General features: G+C 48.3%; 1 protein-coding gene across 1 annotated transcript; it reads left to right on the top strand.

Annotated features, from left to right (window-relative positions):
• Positions 1 to 2,588: 2,588 nt before the first annotated feature.
• KCNMB4 (potassium calcium-activated channel subfamily M regulatory beta subunit 4) lies at positions 2,589 to 14,261 on the top strand. The gene is made up of 3 exons (XM_068669215.1): positions 2,589 to 3,055; positions 7,726 to 7,853; positions 13,676 to 14,261. The coding sequence occupies exons 1-3, from the start codon at positions 2,714 to 2,716 to the stop codon at positions 13,842 to 13,844; spliced, it is 639 nt and encodes a 212-aa protein (XP_068525316.1). The 5' UTR covers positions 2,589 to 2,713; the 3' UTR covers positions 13,845 to 14,261.
• Positions 14,262 to 21,398: the final 7,137 nt, after the last annotated feature.

The raw sequence follows: 21,398 nt of genomic DNA, 5'->3' as shown, positions 1-21,398 counted from the left end.
CTTCAGCTCAGAAGTCTCCTGAAAGTCACCTTTTCCTAGCGCCACATGCTTCAGTGTTTGCTGCAGGACCGGCCTTTTCCTGACATTGGGCACCGTCACACAGATGTCAACCTTCCTGCTGAATTTGTAAGACCAGGCTGCTTCTGGCCCAAGCTGCGGGCACCCAGCCCTGCGCTCCTCCAAACCAAGCACTAATGGTCTGCTGCTCCTCCAACTGACACAAAAAGACTTGTCCTGAGTTATTTATCAGTGCAGGACTGTGAAAATACAGGTGAAATACAGCCCCGCTGTCTCCTCAGGTCTCAGACGCAGGGTTTGATGCATGCAGAAGGCCAGCTCTCAAGGTTACAGCATCGCCCAGTGAGTTAATTTTTGGCTGACGGCACTTTGTGTGCGGGGCCCAGCCAAGAGCTGAACCAAGTGACAAACACACAGAGACTGGGCACCAGCTGCTCCAAGGGGAAGGTATCCAAGAGGTCACAGCCCATCTGAATTAATGGTGAGATGATTGGGAATCGGGGCTGGAGCTTGCTTTCAGGATCATGGCTTCAGGAAGGTGGTAGGCAGCAAACCTACCTGATCACAAGGATATTTTTTGTCATTTAGGAACTCCACGCTGGAAGCTTCTCCACTAGAGACTGCACCTAGCATCCTGCTGCTAGAAAAACCCATTGCAGGTTCAAAAAATAAATCCCATGCTTGGAGTCAGCAAACTTTTCCAGAGAAACCTCTAGCATTAGGAATGGCTGCTGTAGAGCAGCTAGCCTGAGGACAGAGCAGCAGCACGCTGGTGCAGCCGAGGACAACATTTGCATCCATTTATATTCCTGTCACAGTGTGGATGCTTAATAGCCGTCCTGCCTACCGATGCTCAATATTCCAGTTGGAGAACCTATGGATCAACTTTATTTTTAAAAGTTTGACGTTCCTCTCCACAGCAGAAAAGTGATTGAAAAATGCGGCCAGAGGAAAGTGCTGTCTGCCTTATTTATTTTTCTATGATTTCTGTACCTTCCTGCCCGCTGTATCATCAGGTTCAGCTATCATCTCTGAAATTGTCACACTTCGTTCTGCGGAGCTGCCTGTGATGACGACTGCGGAATAAAGACGTGGCAGGCGCTTGTGGCACTGAGGTGCTGCAGGAGCTGCCATGGTGGGTGGCGCTGGGTAATAACCAAACCCTATTTGTGAAGTGAGTGCATTTTCTTGGATCCTTTCTACAGCCCTTCTGTGAAGAGGGCACTTTTCGGGCTGCCTTATGAAGGCCGATACCTTGCTGATAAAAGCAATTCCTGCCCAAAGTCATTCGACAGCCTACATTTGTTTTACCTGTCTTCAAATATCAACGAATGACCCCAAGGTTGTACAGATGCTGGATTTGGGTCTTGGGCAGGCTATGGGAGGACACTGCCTCAGAGGAGACAGGCGGGCAGGGGGCCAGCAACGTGCCCCCCACCCGCCAGCCCCCCTCTAGACATCGCACCTTGTGCACTGCTCGGCACTAATCTGCCGCAGCGCTCCTGCAGCAAATCTCCCCAGGGCAGATAATCCCATCGCAAGCTGTCCCATCCACCCCCGGAGGGACCCAAACTAGGTCAGATGGGTTGGTATATATATTTTTTTAATAATATTTTTTTCTATTTTACTAATTAAATACTGTATTTTTATTTTTTAAATTGCAATTATACTTTTTTTTTGCTTTTATTTTACTTTTATTTTGTCTGTTTTTTATCTTTCTTCTTTGTACTTCCTCTTTTCTTGCCTTTCTACTTTTTATCCATTTTTAAAATTTTTGTGTTAATTCTTTCTTCTTCCTATTACTACTTTTTTCTCTCCTTCCTTGCTTCTTTTTTCTTCTCCCTTTTTTCTTCCTTTTCTTCTTTAATTTCTTTCCTCCTTTCTCTTCTCTTCTCTTCTCTTCTCTTCTCTTCTCTTCTCTTCTCTTCTCTTCTCTTCTCTTCTCTTCTCTTCTCTTCTCTTCTCTTCTCTTCTCTTCTCTTCTCTTCTCTTCTTTCTCCCTTTTCTTCTCTTTCATCTCTTCTTTTTTCTTTTTTCTCCATTCTTTTCTCTTTCTTTCCTCCTTTTTTCTTCTTTTTTCTTTCTTTTCTCTTTCCTTCCTCCTTTCTTTTCTCCCTTCTTTTCTCCTTTCTTCCTTTTGTTCTCTATTTTGTCTCTTATCTATTTCTTTTCTCGTTCCTTTCTGTACTCTTTCTCCTTTTCCTCGTCTCTTTTATCTTTCTCTCCTTTATCTTCTTTCTTTCCTCCTTTCTTTTATTCTCCTTTTCCCCCTTTCTTTTCTCCCTTCTTCTTTTTGTTCTCTATTTGTCTCTTTTCTATTTCTTTCTGTTCTTTTTTCTTCTTTTCCTCATTTACCTTTCATTCTTTTTCTTCTCTCTTCTCCTTCCTCCTTCCTTCTTTTCTCCTTTTTCTCCTTCCTTCTTTCCTCTTTCTTTCCTCTTTTCTTCCCCTCTCTCCTCCCTCATTTTTCATCCTCACCATTTCCCCTCGCTCCTCTCCCTTCCCTCACCCCCCTCTCCTTCTCCCCACCCCTCCACTCCCCTCTCGGGGCGGAGGCGTGCGGGGGGCCGTGCCGGGGGCCGTGCCGGGGCCGTCCCCGCTGGGTGCCCGCCGGGTGCCGGTGCAGCTCGGGGCCGCGCGGAGCCTCCCCCGATGGCCGCTGCGCGGCGGGCGGCAGGCGGCAGGCGGGGGGGGGATGGCTCGCAGCCGGGCGGCGCACACGGAGTACACGGAGGCGGAGGACAAGAGCATGCGGCTGGGCTTCCTGCTGATCGCCGCGGGGCTGCTGTCGCTGCTGGGGCTGGGCTGCTGCTGGCTGCGCCCGGCGCTGCAGGAGCGGGGCGGCGGCGGCGCCGCCAACTGCACGGTGCTGGCGGTGCGGCAGCTGGGCGAGCGCTTCGCCTGCACCTTCTCCTGCGGGGCCGCCTGCCGGGGCACGGCCCGCTACCCCTGCCTGCAGGTGCTGGTGCGCACCTCCCGCTCCGCCAGCCCCGCGCTGCTCCACGAGGACGAGCGGCAGCTCCGCTCCAACCCCAAGGTGAGCCCCGAGCCGCCGGGACCCCCCCGCCGAGGGGCTGGGGGCAGCGCCGAGGGTCCCGGTGATGAGGGGGAGGTCGTGGGGGGGGGTCTCGGGGCTGTCCCGGAGCTGTTACTCAGCACAAAGTGGGTGTGTGAGTGTGTATGTGTTCGTATCTATCCCTGTAAGTGTGTACGTGCACGTATATGTGTTCATACCTACCTGTATAAGGTACCTATACACGTATATGTGTTCATACCTACCTGTATAAGGTACCTATACACGTATATGTGTTCATACCTACCTATATAAGGCACCTATACATGTATATGTGTCCATACCTACCTGTATAAGTGTGTATGGACACGTGTGTGTGCTCATATCTACCTATATAAACCTGTACGTGCACGTACGTGTATTCAGATCTATCCCTATAAGTGTGTATGTGCAGCTATACATGTTCATATCTGTCTATATAAGCATCTACGTGCACATATATATTCATATCTATCTCTGCAAGTGTGTATTTGAACATATATATGTTAACATCTATCTCTATAAGCATGTATTGCACGTATATGTTCATACCTATCTCTATAAGTGTGTATATGTGCCTATATATACATATCTATTTCTATAAGCGTGTATGTGCACGTAGATGTTCATATCTATAAGCATCTATGTGTGCATATATATACATACACACACACTCTCACACACGTCTTGACCCATGTCCCCAAAACCCAGGGGGTCTGCGCTGAAGCCAGACTTCCCTCCCTGCTCCTTCCATTCTTAAACTTCTGCATCGCGCAGAGGGACACGGGCCGGGAAGAAGTTGCAGCTTCCAGCACGCCCCGACAGCGTGAAGGCGATGCGTGCTGCTTCTTTCTGTCTTTAGAGGCAGTAACTTCACCCTGCTCTCTCCTTTTAACACTGAGTAAAGTCTCTCCTGGCAGCCTTCCACCCGGGCGGAGGAGATTTTGCTAAGCAGTTCCCAGAAAAACAGAAAATCCCTGTCCCCAGAAGCACCCAAGCCCAGGTGCGATACCGGAGAAGCAGATTTGGGCTCTCCAACAAGAGATGTGGCCGCGGAGCAGCGGGCTGACCCCCATGGAGGGGCCACAGGGGGAGCGGGCTCACGTGTCAAGGCTGGGACACCTCACAGCCTCCACAGCCCTGCTCACACCTGCGTGGCCCTTGGAAGAAGGATTAAGCCAGCTCAGGGGCTGCGCGTTGCTTTTTTCCCCACGTTCAGAAGTCAGCAGAGCGGGAAGCAGGATGGTAAAGCTGACAGGATTTGGATTAAGCTGTTGGCACGGCTCAGACGCGATGAGCGATGAGGCTGCAGTGCTGGACGGCGGCGAAGCGCTGGCCCGGGAGGGAGCTTTGCAAACTTCGCCTTTCCCTGGGGCTGGGGCTGTCAGCAATGTGCAGGGACAAAAAACCCAGCACCCAGCAGGGATGGGTGCGGGGTGCCCGGGCTGAGCATCTCCTGCAACATCCATGGGTCCGGCAGGGGCTTTCAAGCGGTTCAAGGGTTGTTTAGGTCTCATTAGGAACTTATACCCTGTTAAACCAAGTGATGTATGTGTAGCTGGTGCTTTGGTTCCCTTTCGTTCCCTGGGTATAGCGTCTGTCTAGCCGGGCACTGAGTCTCCTTTTTATTTCTGTCCCAAGGTCTTGCCGTCTTCAAGAGCTTTCGGGATTTTATGCTAAAATAGATTAGTCATAGCAACAGGCCAGGAATCTGATGGATTTAATGATCTGGGTCTGGTACTCATGAATGAGTGCTTGAGGAGCCTTTTAACCCTGCCTGCTTCCCTCACCTTCCTGTAGCACGCTGGCTCGTGTTAGTGTGATTAGACATACAGCGGGCTGATCAGCTCCCAGACAGAAGGAAGAAAATATATATTTGAACAATTTTGTTTTGGAGGGTCTTAGGATTTTCCATTCTGTTCAGCTGCTTCTCCTCCTGGGGTGGCTCTTTGTGCATATTTCAGGCCCCTCGCAACACCCAACTGTGCTGCATCAGCTGCTAGCTTCACTCCACCAAAAAAACATCCCCAGTGTATCGGACTAAAATTATTCCACTTTCCGTAATGGAGTGGGCTGGTGTATAAACATACACATGGTGGTTATCAATCTGTCTATTCCAGTGAGGGCAGGCTGCAGGAAAAGACTTTTTTTTTTTCCCCTTGTGTCCTAAGACGATCACATCGCTGTACAGCCCAGGATTCATTTAGCTCTTAAAAGATTATGTAGCTGGGTCAGAGTTAATCCAGAAATGTATATAAAAAGCACTGCACACGATTACATTTGTGTTCAGTCTGAGTGATTTGTGGATTTCTTTTTTTTTTTTTTTGTCTCGGAGGAAGAAATTTCAGCAGGGCCACGGTAGCCTTTCTTCAGCTGCGCTGATAGCAATAATCATTTCCGAGATAAGGCTTAGGGGGGATTAATTGCGAAGGCCGTGGAGCGAGATGGCAGCACACACAGGGCGTGCGGGGACCGGGCTGAGGGTGAGCAGGGTGAAGCTGTGGTGGAGCACGTCACCGCCACCAAGATCTGCTCTCTTACTCCTCAGACTTCAGACTTTTCGGCTTAGACTGCAACACCTAGGTCTGTAGGATCAGCCTTTTCAGCCTGAGGGTGTCGGGATCACGGCGAGATTCCTGGCTCCAGATGGCCTCTGTCTTGCCCAGAGGGGCCTTCCTAAACTCTGCCGTTTTGTGTGGCTCTTCTCGAGGGCACGGCGTGGGCTGCAGAGACTTGTCTGCAATCCAGTACACCGTGCTGCTCCTTCTTCAGGTCTCGTGTGGGGTCTGCTTGCTGGGTTTGTCTGGTGGCAGAGGTAGGTGAAAGCCAGGCGTGAAGCCAGCACCGTGAGCTGTAGGGACTTACTTTTCTGTGCTTATGAATGAGCCCCTGCTCATCTCCCACCGCTGCTCCTCACCAGCAGGGTGGTCACAGCAGCGCTTCCTTGCTCCCAGGCCATGAAGATAACCCAGAAACCTGTGGAGGTACCTGCACAAGTCAGGAGGAGCTCATACGTTGCCTGGAGATGAGGAGTTGGGTGGTGTTAGTTTTAGTGGTGTGTTGCACTTTTTCAATGATACTTACCTAGAGCGTCTTTATACAAGCAGGAAAATTAGGGGCTAATTATCACCCTGCTATAGAGGGGCTCAAGTGGGAGGACATCATGTTTGCTTCATGCCTGTGTTTGCTTTCTTTAATGAAAGGGTTGTGTGGCATTGGAACAGGCTGCCCAGGGAAGTGGTGGAGTCACTGAGGCATTGACTTGCTTCTACTTTGGGCCCTGATGTCTGCTTGCACTTGAGATTTTCTTGGCCTTTTCATGTCGTCGACGTCTCCCAGGCTTGAGACAGCTCCCCTCAGTGCTTACCAAGTCTGCCTTCTTTTTCTTAAAAATGTTACTGAATTAGGCAAGAATTAGTCTTTGAAAAGCAAGAAATGCAAACTGGAAGCTAAACCAGAGCTCACACCTCTGTCCCTCCTCCATGGGAGGCTCCAGTGAAGCACTCAAAGTAACCCAGAGTCGCTTCAGGCATCTGCAGGGACACTGGAGGGTGAGCACCTAGCAGCAAACTCATGCCAGATACAAAGCTCACAAAAACCTTGGTGTGAAGGTGTATTAGCTGCTCTCTGACGCTGAATTGAACCCTGAGTCATCTATCTAAACAGTGGCTTTGACTGAAGAGAGAATATTACCAGCCTGGTACTGATTCTGAGCTGTGTAATTGGGATTTATGGCAAGTCCCCGTGTGTTTCCTTTGTGTTTTTCCCGTGAAGATAGTTGTTCATGTAGCTGTTCCTAAGCCTGAAGTTCAGAATGGGAATGCAGTGGTTCACCAGGTCATGAACTTGGTGGAGGATCCACACGACCTTTGGGGGACGTGGGAGGTCTCTCAAGGATCCAGCTAAAGTTTTGCCAGCAGAGAAGTGGTAGTCTTGCTGCTCATTCCTCATGTTATGTGGGGGTAAGTTAAGCTGTTACTCAGCTTGTTCATAGGGGAGAGACTGCCCTTGGTCTCCTTGGGCTTTGGAGCACACGCCTGAGGCTGGGATCTGCACCCAGCGCGCTGCGCGCTCAGCTTTTGTTGGCTTCTCCATGGAAGAAGCAGACGCTGAACCTTTGCTGAATTGGGGCTTTGAACAGTCTGTGCTTGTTACCCGTGTTGTGACAGTGGCAGAGTGAGTGTCTGGTGCCAAGAGATATCAACTAGATATCAGATATCCCGTCATCTGGGATTTGCTGGAATATTTATTAGCATGGTGTTAGTCAGAACTGGTGACTGTGTGTCCCACTGCAAATGGGAAGCGCTTCAAACCCAGGCCGGGCAGCTGGTAGGAGTACTTCAAAATTAAACGATTGCTCTTACATTCATCGTGCAAAAATAAGGAAAACCAGCAAACACATCAGATGTTACGTGGCAGGTTGCTTTGATAACAGAACAAAATGTGATAAAGCCTTTATTTGGTTTGTGAACGCTGGCATATTCTTTTCCACTACCTGCAGGATGTAACCAGCAATTCAAGTAAAATTTTGGATTTGTTTCTTTCTTGCACTAACTATTCTTTGCCCATTTCAATAATTATGAGGAAAATGCAGAGAAAGTGGTGCATCGTTACTGAGCGCAGAAGTAACTCTGTTCTCCCACATGTGTTGGCAGTGTTCGTACATCCCTCCCTGCGCCAGGGACGATCAGGAGAACTCAGAGAATGTCACGTACAAGCAGAAGTACTGGAAGGAGAAAGTGGGCTCGCAACCCTTCACATGCTATTTTAACCAGCACTTGAGGTAAGTAATCCACATCTGCATGGACGGATGTGCTTACACATCTGTTTAACAGCTGTGTATGGGTTCTGTTTGAAAAAAACGTGTCTATATGCATATGGATACCCATACACACGTGTAGTGATGTGGTTTAGTGCATAGTGCTTAGTGCAGAGCTTTGCAAACTCTGTTGATGGAAAGCAACAAGGAAAGTGAAAAAGGGCTTTTACCACTTAAAGTAAAAATGCAAAACTCTAAGGAAAGTTTCCTTTAAACATGGCATTTTATGGCAAAGAACACGTTGGTTTTTAACACTGGTGGCAACTTTATGGCCTGGATATAAATGTTCCTTCCCTCAAAGGAAGAGAAACTGTACTGTGTTTGGGAGGGGCTGGAAGAAAAAGGGAGACAGTAAATAGTACAAACCAACTCAGGAACTGTGTTCAGAGAGGATTAATGAATTGGATACATTCAATAAACGTTCACACAACCGTCAGTTTTCATACTGATTGCAGAGTAGAAAGTTGTAACTGGAAGCATCACCTCTTCTGTTTCAATTCTTCCTTTTACTCCCAGTGCTGATGGGACTTACACGTGCTCCAGGGTCATAGCTGGTCTCCTCGCTTCAGTACATGGATTAGGAAGGAGCGCTCTTGCCTGTCTCCTTCTGGTAGTGAGGTGCTGGGAAATAAGAGGTGACGTGGTGGCTGGAACTGAGTGCTACCACGGTGTGCGGGCACGCTGGGAGGAATGTGGGAGGACAGCTGTGGAGGGGATCACAGGTCCGTGTAGACAGGGAGGTGGAAAGATGATACTTAGGATCCTCGGATCAGCCCGGGTTTGGAGGGGTTTAGACTCCAGTTCTGGAGGGATACGGCATGTGCTTGATTTGATCAGCACGAGCCATTTTGGCAGAGCTGAGGAGGCTGTTCCTGGCTGCTAAGTTAAGCACTGAATGGATGTCTGCCCCACCAGAGGGTGGGTGTCCTACACCACCACCACCCAAAAGTTAAACAGGTGAGGGGGACCTGGGTGGGAATGGTGTGGTTCAGGGCTCAGTATGGAGGTATTGGAGTCAGATATCTGCGTTCACTGTGACACAGGGAGGAGAATGTGAGGCCAGTGTGTGCTAGCAGGGCCCTCGCTGGGACACCTTTGGTCAACAAGCTGCCAGTGCTCGGATCTGCTGAGCAGGAGCTAAGCGATGGCTTTGGCCCCACTGGGCAGGCAGCCGCTGTCGTGGTGAGCATTTGTAAAATGCCAATTGTGCAGCACTCAGGCAAGTTTTTTTTCCTTATATTTGCCGCATCCTATATCGTTCAATGTTATTGCCAAATGTTATGGCTGCCTTGAAGCGCTGCCTTTTGCTGATTGTACAACAATTTATATATGCTAGGAGGGAGGCTAACTGCCAGAGATACTTGAAGATAGCCTAAGCTGGAATGTGCTCACCATCCATTTTCTTCTGGAGATAGGAGCGAGCTTCGAAAGATAAGTTTTGCTGACTAGAAAGGTGTTTGCTTAGGTGTACTGCTGGAGCTATGATAACTAAAGAGCTTGCCAAGCAGGAAAAGAGGAAATAAAAACAATGCCAAAAACAAACTGAGGGAAAATTCTGTTCAGAATAGAAATGTGCACGTTTTCTGTCAGCATTTTAGTGACTGTGTGGTGGAGCTCACTGCTCCTTCTCAGTCTGTACAAAACATATACAATTATAGTGGCAGGTCCCTTAGATGGAGTAGTATGCACAACATTAATGTTCTCTTGAGACAGTAGAATACAATTCTAGGTAAGTATGCAGGCGATGAATTAACATTGTCTCCCCTTCATCAGACTTAATTCAATAACACTGTCAGGATTGTTGCCGCGTGTGGAGCTCGCTGTTGGGCGACTCGTCTCTTCAGCTTGGTGGGGCACATTTCAACAGGCTTGTTTGAGAAGAAGAAAGTGATGCAATTAGTACGGCTCAAATTTAGACAAAAGGGGTGAGAAGCAAGCTTGGCAGTTTCAATCATTCTCTGTTGATATAAATAGCAAGGCCCAGCACAACTTGCTGCCTGACATTTAGCTAAGGCAACCAAAGCACGGCTTAGGTTTTCTGGCTCTCTGATGAAGGTGCCAATCTGTTGGCATGATGACGCTCCGGCCTGTGGGGAGAGCTGCCCAGCAGGAACCAGCGCCCAGTGTTGCAGAGCACAAAAGAAGCAGCAAATTCAGGTAAAGCTCTCAGGTTGCTGCAAAGGTTTGAGAAAGCACTGAGCTCTGGCACCTCAGCGCTGATCGATCTCCCATTGAGTGCCCCAAGGGGTCTGCAGTCCCGACCACGTGCAAACAAGGGTCACATCTGCATGTTCTGGAGGGGAAGGTCTGAGGGAATGGGCAGGATGGAGCAGATCCTGTCACTTGGCATCACGGGAAGTTCAGATTGGACATTCGGAAGAATTTCTTCATGGAAAGGGTGATCAAGCATTGGAACAGGGAAGTGGTGGAGTCCCCATCCCTGGAGGTATTTAGGGGACACATGGATGTGGCACTAAGTGGTGTGGTGTATTGATGGGACTCTGTAGATCAGGCTGATGTTCTGTGATTAATTTCTTCAAGTTACAGGTGACATTGATATCAATTAAAAAGCAATAAACAAGGATCTCTGTCAGCTCAGACCCCTCAATCTCATGCCATGCAGAGATAGACAGAGCAGCATATGTCAATTCATTTATTAGTGGCTCATGTATGTGGCATCATTGTTCTTCAGCTCTGGGCTCATTTGTGACAGCAAGAACGCACTGTGGTTGCTTTGCTGCAGGACAGCTTGATCCCTTTCAGTGTCTGCTGCAGGGTGCTGTACACAAATGCATGCCAGATCTGAAGAGCAAACACTATTTAGTGAGCAGTGACCACCTGCATGGTGTTGGGTCTACCCTGGAGGCCATTTATGAGGGAATAATTATCTGCAGAAGCCGAGGGCGCTGTGGGCATCGGGCTGCTCATCCATACAGGGTGGAACAGAAATCTGTTTGCCTTGGTACACCACACAATTTTCTAAATTAATTCCCTGCAGTCAGATGACGGCATTGCTCTTTTCTATTCTTTCTTTCACTGTGTGGCCTGTGGAGCTGTTCTCAGGCCAGAGAGGGAGAGGACATCTCATCGTGCAGCGCCTGGTCAGGGCCAGCGAGGCTGCAACCCTGAGCAAGAAGTCTCGCTAAAAATAAGTGCTGCTTTCACCTTTTAACAATGAAAACAGATTTATGCTGTCCTTGTCTCTGCAGGGAAAGGGGAGGTATGTTTTCAGTTAATGTAGAGACTTTAGTTGTGGTGGTTTTGGGTTGTTCTGTTGTTTGGGTGGTGTTGGGTAGCATCCACCACTGTCTGCAGCAGCTCCAGGGCTTGGTGGCGTGCACTGGGGCAGGATGAGCTCCCCCTCGCTCAGTAGTTAAATCTCCTGATATTCACAGGGAAAATAAACATGTTTCCAGGCACAACATACCTCCTGGGGCTTCATCATCACTGCCTCCAGACCGGGGCAGTGATGCTGGGGGGATTTCCAGCAAAGCCACATCACTGTGCAGTCAGGGCTTCCCCCGGGAATGGAGGCACCTTCCCTTTTCTGTTTCCCTTCACCCTTCCACCATCCTCTTGTTTTCCCTGCCCACTTGGTAGCCTCTGCTCTGCTCTCCTTGTTTCTACTGCCAAGAGCTATTGCTTTAGAGGTGGAATCCAGAGATTGCAGCTACATTTTTCTGCTCCTTTGGTCCACGTGCACCATTTCTGGATGGCTGCAACATTTTCTTTCTGCTGTGGGCTTCCGAGTCATGGGCAGGTGGTAAACACCAAGAGGCATGTTCTCCTGACAGCTACCTCTGGGTGCACTATTCTGATTCAAAAAACTTGCAGGCAGCTCTCTTGTATTAATCACGTCCCACTGTGTAAGCTGCGGAGCAAAAGCTGAAGGTTTTTGTACCGGGAGAGAAGGATTGGCCCAGCTCTTGCTGGGCCACGAGGAGGGTTAGTGCAGAGCTCTGCCAACAAGCTCAGGGTATTTGCTACAGGCCAATTTTGTTTCTTATCCCTCAGTGTCTGCTGCAGAATGAGTTGTCCCAGGGATTTTCGCAGACATTCTCTGTTTGTGCTCCTGTGCCTGGCGACAGCTGCTTTGACAACGCGATGTCTGAAGAGGTGCTGTGAGCAGCTAACGGGGAACTGCTGCCTACCTTCCACAATCTATGAATTAAACAGGGACTCTTGCTGCAACTAACACTAATCATAACATACATCTGAAGGCAGCCTTCATCCCGAGACCTCACTAACGGCACCTCTTCTCCGAAAGGGAAACCCTTTTAAATGACTAAGCCACGAGAGTCACAATCCCACCTGCAAGGAGAGGTTGGCATCCATTACTGCTGTCACATCAAATGCTTTCCAAAATCTCTGAAGATTCAATTAAAAGCATATCTAGGTCTCCCTAACCACACTTTCTTTTCTTTAATCAAATCCAATTTTCTAGTTTGTTTGCATGCCCTTTGTTTTTAAACTCTTTGATTAGTATCCACTTTAAAAAAAAATACTTAAAATTCAATGTCTCTTGCAAGTTTGGAGCCAAGAGGATTGAATGCTGTCTATTTATGGTCTCCTGGCCAATTAGCACTCTGTAATTCACAGGTGATGATACAGTAAATAGGAGGGAAGCAGTATTATGCCTCCTGGGAAGGGATTTCCTCTTTGGGTGCTCTCATTAATTTGGCATAGGCTGGTAAGTTTGTGCACATCACACTAATATTATTTCATTCAAATTGCGGTCTCCGCATGTGCCTGATTATGTGTCTGGAGGATTTTGGCTGAGCAGCCTTCACATGCTCCCCTGTCGAATACACCTGGGTTTCTTTTGATCGATTTGTACGTAGCTGAGTCTCAACTTTTATGTAGATGAGCTGCTCGTGATGAGAGACTTACTCTGCTGGTTCCTACACAAACAGAGATGTGCTGTGCTGGCATCTGCCTATTTGCGGGCACCTCCCTTAATTAATTTCTCAGTGAAGCAAAAAGGGGCTAATAGCACAGTTAAACTGCAGGGAAAGCAGACAGAGCCAGAGCCGAGGAAAACCCACCTGCAGGTGTCCAGACCAGCTTCCCAAGCTGGGGGAAGGCAGGTGGACACCTGGTCATTCCGACATTTGGCCTGGCTGAATTACCAACCCTCTTGAGATGCCTCCTCCTTGCTGTTCTCCTCCTCCACCCTTCCCTCTGTTTCCTTTTGGGAATGTGCACATCACTTACTTATGTGGTTGTGAGTTAGCCACCCCTGGCAGAGGCGTGGGGGCAGGTCCTTAGGGGGGTCCCAAAGTGATTCTCCACCCAGGCTGGTTCTCCACCCAGACCCAGAGCACAGCCAGGGCTCCCTCAGGAGCCTCCGTGCGGCCCCACAGACACGCCAGGGCTCACAGCTGGGAGGGAAGCTTTAATTGCACTTTGAGTTCATCGGGTGGTGTCTGAGGCCGTTTCAGGTAGGTTTGTGTAATTGCTGTCTTATGGAGTGGTTTTTCAATCCACAGTGTGATATTATATCTCTTTGTGATTACCATGACCCCAGAAAGACCTAAAGTACCAGCGCTTTTTTATTTATTTCTGTCTGAATGAACTTTTTGGTCTGTAAGCACTGCAAGGGCAACATCCTCGCGGCCTGCCATGGGTGCTGATGAGGCAGGCCAACCGAGGTAGTGAGCGGAGCCCAGCAGGCCGCTTTTAATCACACCCAGCGCTGCTGCAAACAAGGCGCCTTAATTATTTTCGTGGCAGATGCTTTGCCCCGGTGGTGACATCAGGCGGATTTTCATCTCTTCCCGTTGCAGGCCGGACGATGTCATGCTGAAGCGCACCCACGACGAGACCGTCCTCCTGCACTGCTTCCTCTGGCCGCTGGTCACCTTCCTGGTGGGCGTCCTCATCGTGCTGCTGACCGCCTGCGCCAGGAGCCTGGCCGCGAGGGCGGAGGCCATCAAGAAGAAGAAGCACTCGTAATCCGAAGGGCTGTGAGGGGAATGGAGAAGCTGGGCCGCGAGTCTCACACGGGGAGGCCCAACACACCGCGCGTCCCCGGCGTCCCATCTGGTGGTGGAGCTGCTCTTGCCTGAGGATAAATCCTGGGAGACCGCCCTACAAAATGCCGGCTAATTGCTTCTTCTGCTATGGCAGTAAATAAGTATATGCTACCAAAAAAACCCTACTCTGCACCAATATGCTGTGCTCTGTTAGTCCTCACCAGCAGCTGCCCGTCTCCTAGCGGTACTGAGAGACAGTTTCTGAAAACCCCCGACGTGGCTCATTTCATCTCTGCAAAGTGATCTTTGCTACTGTTTAATATCAACTATTTAAAATATTTCCTTTATGATAGACTGTATTTCCAAAGTAATAAAGGTTGGTTGTCATTTTTTTTAACCTTCGTTTTGTGTTTTGTTTTCTTTTTAAGAAAAGTTTTGAGACAAAAATATCACTGTCCTGATTTTGTTACTTTTCACAGAGTAGAAAATATCACTTTATAACTCAAACTTTTACTTCTGTCTAGACAAAATTCCTCACCATCCCTCACATATTGTGAGGAAATGTAAAAACCCCTCAGAAATATTCCCCCCCCCAAAAAAAACCACAAACCTAACCAAGCCAAACCAAAAAACAAAAACAAACATACAAACAAAATCAACACGTAAATTATTGGAAAAGGTGATTAAATACTGGATCTAATTTCAGTGCCTCAGTGGTGTTCAGTCCCTACAGCTTCTCTCACCCCCTCTCAGTTGCCCCCAAATGCCCTAAGGAGCAGACATTTTGTTGGCGTGGTTTTACCTCAGTGTTTTTCACCAGAGACTCTCCCAAACAGCAGGGTGCCTGAGCACTTCCTGAGGGCCATGAGCCTTGGTGTCACCCACGCCACTGGGCTGTGGGTGACAAGGGAAGGACACCAGCCCTGGGGCTGACGGGGGCCCCCAGCCCTGCCCCACTGGAGCTCTGGAGCTCTGGATCTGTGGGCTCACTCCCTGCAGGGCTTTCCCTGCCCCTGCCCATACAACCAGATTTGCCCGACCTCATCCTTGGGGCACTGCAGGTGATTTCTGGAGCATCCTCTGGTCCCCATCCCCACCAGGATGCCTATTACTTGGAGGTGCCATCTCAGCCTGCAGAAAAGATGGGCAGTAAATGTATTGCCAGGGTAAACAGGGCACACAGCCTGGCGTGTGCGAGTGTGCCGACGTCTCACGTCTTCTCAGCGTGGCCTCCCTGCATCCTCTGTGATTCTGAAACATTACATGCATTACATGTGTGTGGTTTGGGGATTTTTATTTTTATTTTTTAAAAAAGCCTCCAAATTTATAGCCCCTAACATTTAATAGGGGCAGTTTTGTGTTATGTGTAAGCAGTGCTGAGTTCACCTTGTCTGTTCCCTATTGGTAACCTCTTACAGGTAAGGGGAATGGCCGTGGCTTTCTGCACGTGTGTGTCCTGTGTCTTCCTAAAAGAGAAGGAGAGGTGTGGTGACACAGATTCATCCAGACTGTCAAGCCAGTAGCTTGGGGTTTACAAATCCAGATTAACAAAATCCTCTCTGTCTTTCCTCCAGAAGCTTTTGTGCGTGAACTGTGTGCGAGTGGTTCTCTGAGCAAAAGGCAAGAAGCGCATTGAGTTCATGCAGCTCACCCAGCTGTAAGTTGTGTCTTTAAGTGTGGTAGGAACATGGTTTTCAAGGGCGTCTGGAAGTCAGTCATGGCTGCAGGGACAATATTAAATCATTCCGCAGAGAGATTAACATCACAAGTTAAACATCTAAATTGGCACACGAAGCCAGGCTGTACCCATCTCTGCCAAGCGGGTGTGTGATGCTGAGAAAAAAATCCTAAAATTCACTGTTCTGTCACAGCCCGCACTTTGTTGATTCAGAAATGTCTTTCTAATCCCCATACTTGGTGGAAGCTGGGGATTTCCTTGCAGAGGATTATACACTGATTTCCCCCTTGGCTTTGTGTTTTTCCAGTTTTTGTGGCATATTCTCTGAAGTGTATCCACAGCCAGCATGTCTGCTTTCTTCAGAGCCATCCGCAGAGTTGCCTTTTCCATTTTATTCAATATTTATGCGCTCTTGCTTTGAGGAATTTTGTTCCGTCATGCTCTCTGTCGCTCAGCTTTAGCATGCCCCGCTTTCTCTTTCATGTGGTGCAATTAAATCATTTTGTTGACACAGCATCTTTCTCTGCTAACATCTTAGGCTCATTTTAGAAGCAGTCACTGGAGCGTTGTCTGTCGAGCAATTTGTCCCTGCGGGGACTGCAGAGCTGCTCCCGCTGCCACCGGTGTCCCTAGACCCCTGGGACCAAGGCACTCGACCCGCGCTGGCTGTCCCCTGTGAGCGCAGGTGGAAGATGTGAAAGGGGAAAGTTTGGCCGGTGCTTAAAAAAACTTTCACTTGAGGGGCTGCTTGAAAATGCAAAACTATTTTAAATCTCAAAGTCAACATCTGAGTGGGTTTAACACAACACCAGATTGCCTGCTAATGGCAGAAATGTGCTGCGCAAGCCTGTTTGCTCAGCACTGCGAATGCAGGAGCTGGACACTGAGATGGTGTTTCTGCTCAGTTTCGCCTAAATGGTCAGAAATAAATATTTTAAAGACAAGAATTTCCTCATGGAAGAGGAGAAGACACCTGGATTAAGAAAAGTGAGGACAAAACAAAACAAAACTCAGGTGATGGCTTTTATTTAATTAATCAGACAAAATGAAGCACAGCAGAATTCCCAATGATGAAGCTCAGTGTAGCCAGTGAATAGTTTCTTGTGGTCTCTGGCAAAAATCCTATAGCTGGAGTTAGCAACAAATTCCGTGTGTAATATCTCTGGGAGTCAAAACCCACCTCTTCCTCAGCAAGGAACAGCTGCTGCTCCTCCAGTAAATCCCAGTCAGAAGCAAAGCCCTCCCCTTTCCACCCTCTTAGGGGTTTTCTGCAATGATACGTGGAGCTTAATCTTTGCTGCAGAAAGTGCAGAAAGTGTGAGTGAGGAAACCTTGGAGGGAAGATGTGTGTGATTCACCACGCTGCCTTGTCAGGTCAGGGCCCCAGCAGATGAATCGGACCCAAGCTGGTGCCTGTGAAGCTGCGCGGTGTTGGTACCCTGACACACAGCATGTAGCACACACAGCAATCCGTTTGAAATTACTTTCCCAGAAATGCAGTAAAAGTTACTTGAATCACCTTTTGAATCACCTTTGGTATTGCTTAAAAAAAAAAAAAAGTAATCCGCCCGTAATTTAATTTAATGAGTTAATGCAGTGTCAAATATGAACCCGCAACCTATAAATTTTCCGTAACATTTTGGCTGGCAAGCTGTTTGTCCCTTTTCCTACTTGCATGCCAACTATCATTCACTAAAAGGAGCAGGAAAAAATCAAATGTTCAGCTCTTTTCTGTAACTGCTTGTTCAGCAGCCCCCAGCAGCTGGTGGTGGTTTCTGGGCAAAGCACTTCACATGCCCGGGTGATTTTTCTCCCGAAAAATCATGAAAAATTGGCCTGAAACCTAAGGAAAAAAATAAATTCTGGAATTAGCTAGCATCTCTGGCTTTTGATGGATTAATATTCATTCCTCATCGAAGCCACTGAGGGTATGCTGTGAACCTACAAACATCCAGATGAGTGGATCCCAGCAGCCAGCGATTCTGCTGCGTTAAAAGCAGGCAGTGTCCTGTGAACTTTGCTGCTCCTTTACAGTCAAACTGGAGACTAATGGAGACATACGGGAAGCAATACACCACAGGGAGCATTTTAAATAATGCCTCGGGAACTTATTGAAGAAATTAATTTATATCAGGCTGGCAACAAGCTCGGGGAGACTGAAAATGGGCCGAAGAAGTGTCAGCACAGAGCAATAATGAACTGCGAGATGCTGAGCGCAGGTGTGGGGTGAGGAGTCTCAGCAGCTTTACTCGTGATATGACATGGCAAGGTAAAGGGCAAATTAATTGAATTTTTAAAATATGTCAGATCAGGAGGTTTATGAGCAGCAGTTTGATGGGCAGAGGAAGCAAAAGCAAAGATGAGCAGCTAAGAGCGTTATCAGAAGACTAAAATGTCTTTTCTATTTTTGAAAAATACTAACTAGTAAATGAGGATGGGAGCAGTACAGCAAATACTGGGGGGAGAAAGCTTCTCGGCAAGGAGAAATGTGACCACAAAGCTGCCAGGGGCGATGCCACTCAGCAGCGTGGTGCAGGAAGCGCTGAGAGCACCTGCCTGCCCTGATGCCCTGGCCTTCTCTTCAGCAGCTGCCACTCAGTGACTTCTTGGGGAAACACAGGGCTGATGTGTTGTTTTTTAGCTTGTTTTGCTTTATGATCGAGCAAAATGTCACTCATTAAAAGGAGCGTGGCCAGCAGGTCAAGGGAGGTGATCCTCCCCCTCTGCTCTGCTCTGCCCTGGCCAGGCCTCAGCTGGAGTACTGTGTCCAGGTCTGGGCTCCACGGTACAAAAAGGACAGGGATCTCCTGGAAAGAGTACAGTGGAGGGCCACAAAGATGATACGGGGCCTGGAGCATCTTCCCTACAAGGATAGACTGAGAAACCTGTGTCTGTTCAGCCTGGAGAAAAGAAAACTGAGAGGGGATCTCATCAACATGTGTGAATACCTGAGGTGTGGGAGACAGAGGGATTTGGCCAACCTCTTTTCAGTGGTTTGTGGGGACAGGACAAGGGGCAATGGCCACAAGATGGAGCCCAGGAAGTTCCACACCAACACATGAAAGAACTGCTTCACAGTGAGGGTGGCGGAGCACTGGGACAGGCTGCCCGGGGAGGCTGTGGAGTCTCCTTCTCTGGAGATATTCAAGGCCTGTCTGGACGCCTACCTGGGCAACCTGCTCTAGGGAACCTGCTTTGGCAGGGGGGTTGGACCCAATGATCTCCTGAGGTCCCTTCCAACCCCTTCAATTCTGTGATTCTGTGAAAATAAATGAAGGTTTGGGCAAAACTTCGCATTTCAAACCAGGGCTACTTCTAATGATCTACTCCTCAAATTTCATTCTGACCTATGTGACAACTTTGTGGGGATGATTTCTTTTTCTTTTGGTGACTTCCAGCCCCTTTCGTGCCGTTAGAGGGCGGCTGTCAGAGCGATTTGTCCCTGAGAGGAGCTGGGCATGGCCTTTCCTTCCTGTCTGCTGCTGGCGTGGCACACACGCTCTGGTTTCACCCTGCTCCTTCCTGCTTAAGCACCCTTCTCCAGGCACACAAATGCACCACACCGTGCAGTAGATGTTTACTAATCTCATCGTTATTCTGTATTCATGCACACTGAGCTGTCTCTCTCAATAATTAGCTTTATAATGATCTAAAACAGTCCGTACCAACTCACATTCCTCATAGCATTGTTGCCCTATCGCTCTCTAACACTCCAGTTACACTTTCAAGGTTGCTTTTATTGACAGCCAAAACAAAAAGAGAAGTGACGGATTGATTAGTTTCATATTTATTTTGCAGAGGCATATTAGAATTCACTTTTTTTTTTTTTTTTTTTTTTAATTCAATGTACATTCTGTGCTTTGCTAAATAACCTTGAAGACCATGTTGCCAAGTCAAATGTTGCTGTTAGGATCGCTCATTATGGAGCTCGAAAGAGTTCTGATAATTTGGCCCTCTCCATTCAAATAGCAGCTATTATGAAATATGAAATCTGAAGGAAAAGAAAAAACGAAAACAAAAGCCACAATCCGTAAGAAGTGCTGCAGCCTTTCTGACAATGCGGAGTTTGCTTTCCTTTTCAGGAGAGCTTTCCCTTTTCTGGCAAATGTGCAGTATTAAAATCTGCTCCGTCCTTGGGTGAGGAAAAAGAGGGCTGGCAGCGTGGTTATTTTTAATAGCTTCTTTCAAAGAGGGATTTTAATTGGAGTGTAAGTCTCCTCAGAGCCCCAGGAAGCAAGAATTTCTTTTACATGCAGCTGAACTGCTGTATGCGGGAGTTAAGCATTGTGTGCAGGGTTACACCACGAAACAGCAGCCAAGAAGGACACAAAATGTAGGGATACTACGTCCTTGGTCCCTACCTCTGCTGGTGGATTCAGCATTTCCCCACAAATGACGGTGTCTGCATCCATCCCCTTGCACCCAATGCATGGTGCTGGCACGGAGCAGCGGATCACCATGACAGGGAAGGCGACAGCTTCCCCTGCCCCTCGCTGCGTTATCCCTTGCTGTTCATCTGAACAATGCCCCCACATTCTGAACTAATTTTCTTTGAACTGCGGGCACTGCGAAACTCATACTTCTGCCTGCTATTCCTTCCCCAGGCATCTGTCATTATTTATCCAGACAGTTTAAACTCTTTATGTCCAATTTATTAGTCTCTCTGAGAACTGCCTCCAGCTTTGTGTGGAAATACACTCAGTGGTGGAAACAGCTGCCAGGAGGGCTCCTCTCATGATGGTTTTCATTACCAGGATGGCGAGGACGAGGCAGTTTCCAGCATCGTGTCAGAGGGTGGGATCTGAGGACCGTGCTATTTTCCTGGAAGGAGGCAGCAGCCCCATCTAGCAAAATCTCTTTTGCCATCAAAGTTTTGAGTGAAGACACATTTAGCAGTGATCCAGCAGCAGATGCCGTGGGTGCACCCCTTTCATTGCCCACATTGATGGAAGATCTCCCGGTCTCCTTCCCCACAGTGTGTGCCATGGCTGGGAGGCAGTGGTGGGCTCCTGCTGCCTGGTGTTGTGCCAGCAGGGCTGAGGACAGCTGCTCCTCACCCCACTGAGTTCATGCAGTGGTCTTACATGTCTTAAAACAAGGAGGACAGCAAGAGAACGGGCTTGGAGCATGGGGCCTGCTTGGGATGTGTAGTCACGGTAAGGGTGGAAATGTTGCAGTGAAGAGGAGATGCTTCACATGTTTAATGTTTTACTCTCACACAACTTAACAATTTGTTCTTTTTTTGACCATTCTCCCATACTTTGTGGACTAGGTTTGTCTAAACTGCTTGTTTCAATATCCCACCTTGCCCAAATCCTGTATTTCCTACCTTGGACACTGTCATTGAAGCTTAGTGGGAACCTCGCTTAGGGCACACTGACTGGTGTGGCAAACTAGACTGGCCACATTGTTCAGGGAAAACCACTTTTGATTTTAAAACTTAATTGAGTATCAAGTTGGAGGCTAAAGGGCTATTCATTTCTTCTGGTTGAAGGCCACTGCACAAGCAGATTTTGAAGTTCAACTACTTCAAGGCCCATATACCAGCCAAATCTGTCTGCACACTGCTGTGAAAGAGTGAAATGCACCACTGTTTTCTGCAGCATCTTGCACGCCATCTGTTTCCAAATCACTCTCCTCAGCTGTATAATTTAATTATCAAGATAAGTGCTAGTAGAGAGGAAGACGTGGAGATGCAGCTAGGGGAAAAGCTCTTTCTGAAGGCTCTGCGCCACATTTTCCCTTTTGGTTTGAAGGTGCAAAGTGGCATTTCAGGAGCAAAGGGGACCTGGCCACATGAACAAACCCCTCAGCTTCCCCATCTCCACACAGGAGGTGTGAGCAGCCAGCAAAGTC

Source organism: Anas acuta, chromosome 1, assembly GCF_963932015.1.
Source record: "Anas acuta chromosome 1, bAnaAcu1.1, whole genome shotgun sequence".
Classification (NCBI taxonomy): Eukaryota; Metazoa; Chordata; class Aves; order Anseriformes; family Anatidae; genus Anas; species Anas acuta.
The sequence above is the reverse complement of the archived record's forward strand: the minus strand, read 5'-3'. Positions and strand labels throughout refer to the sequence as shown.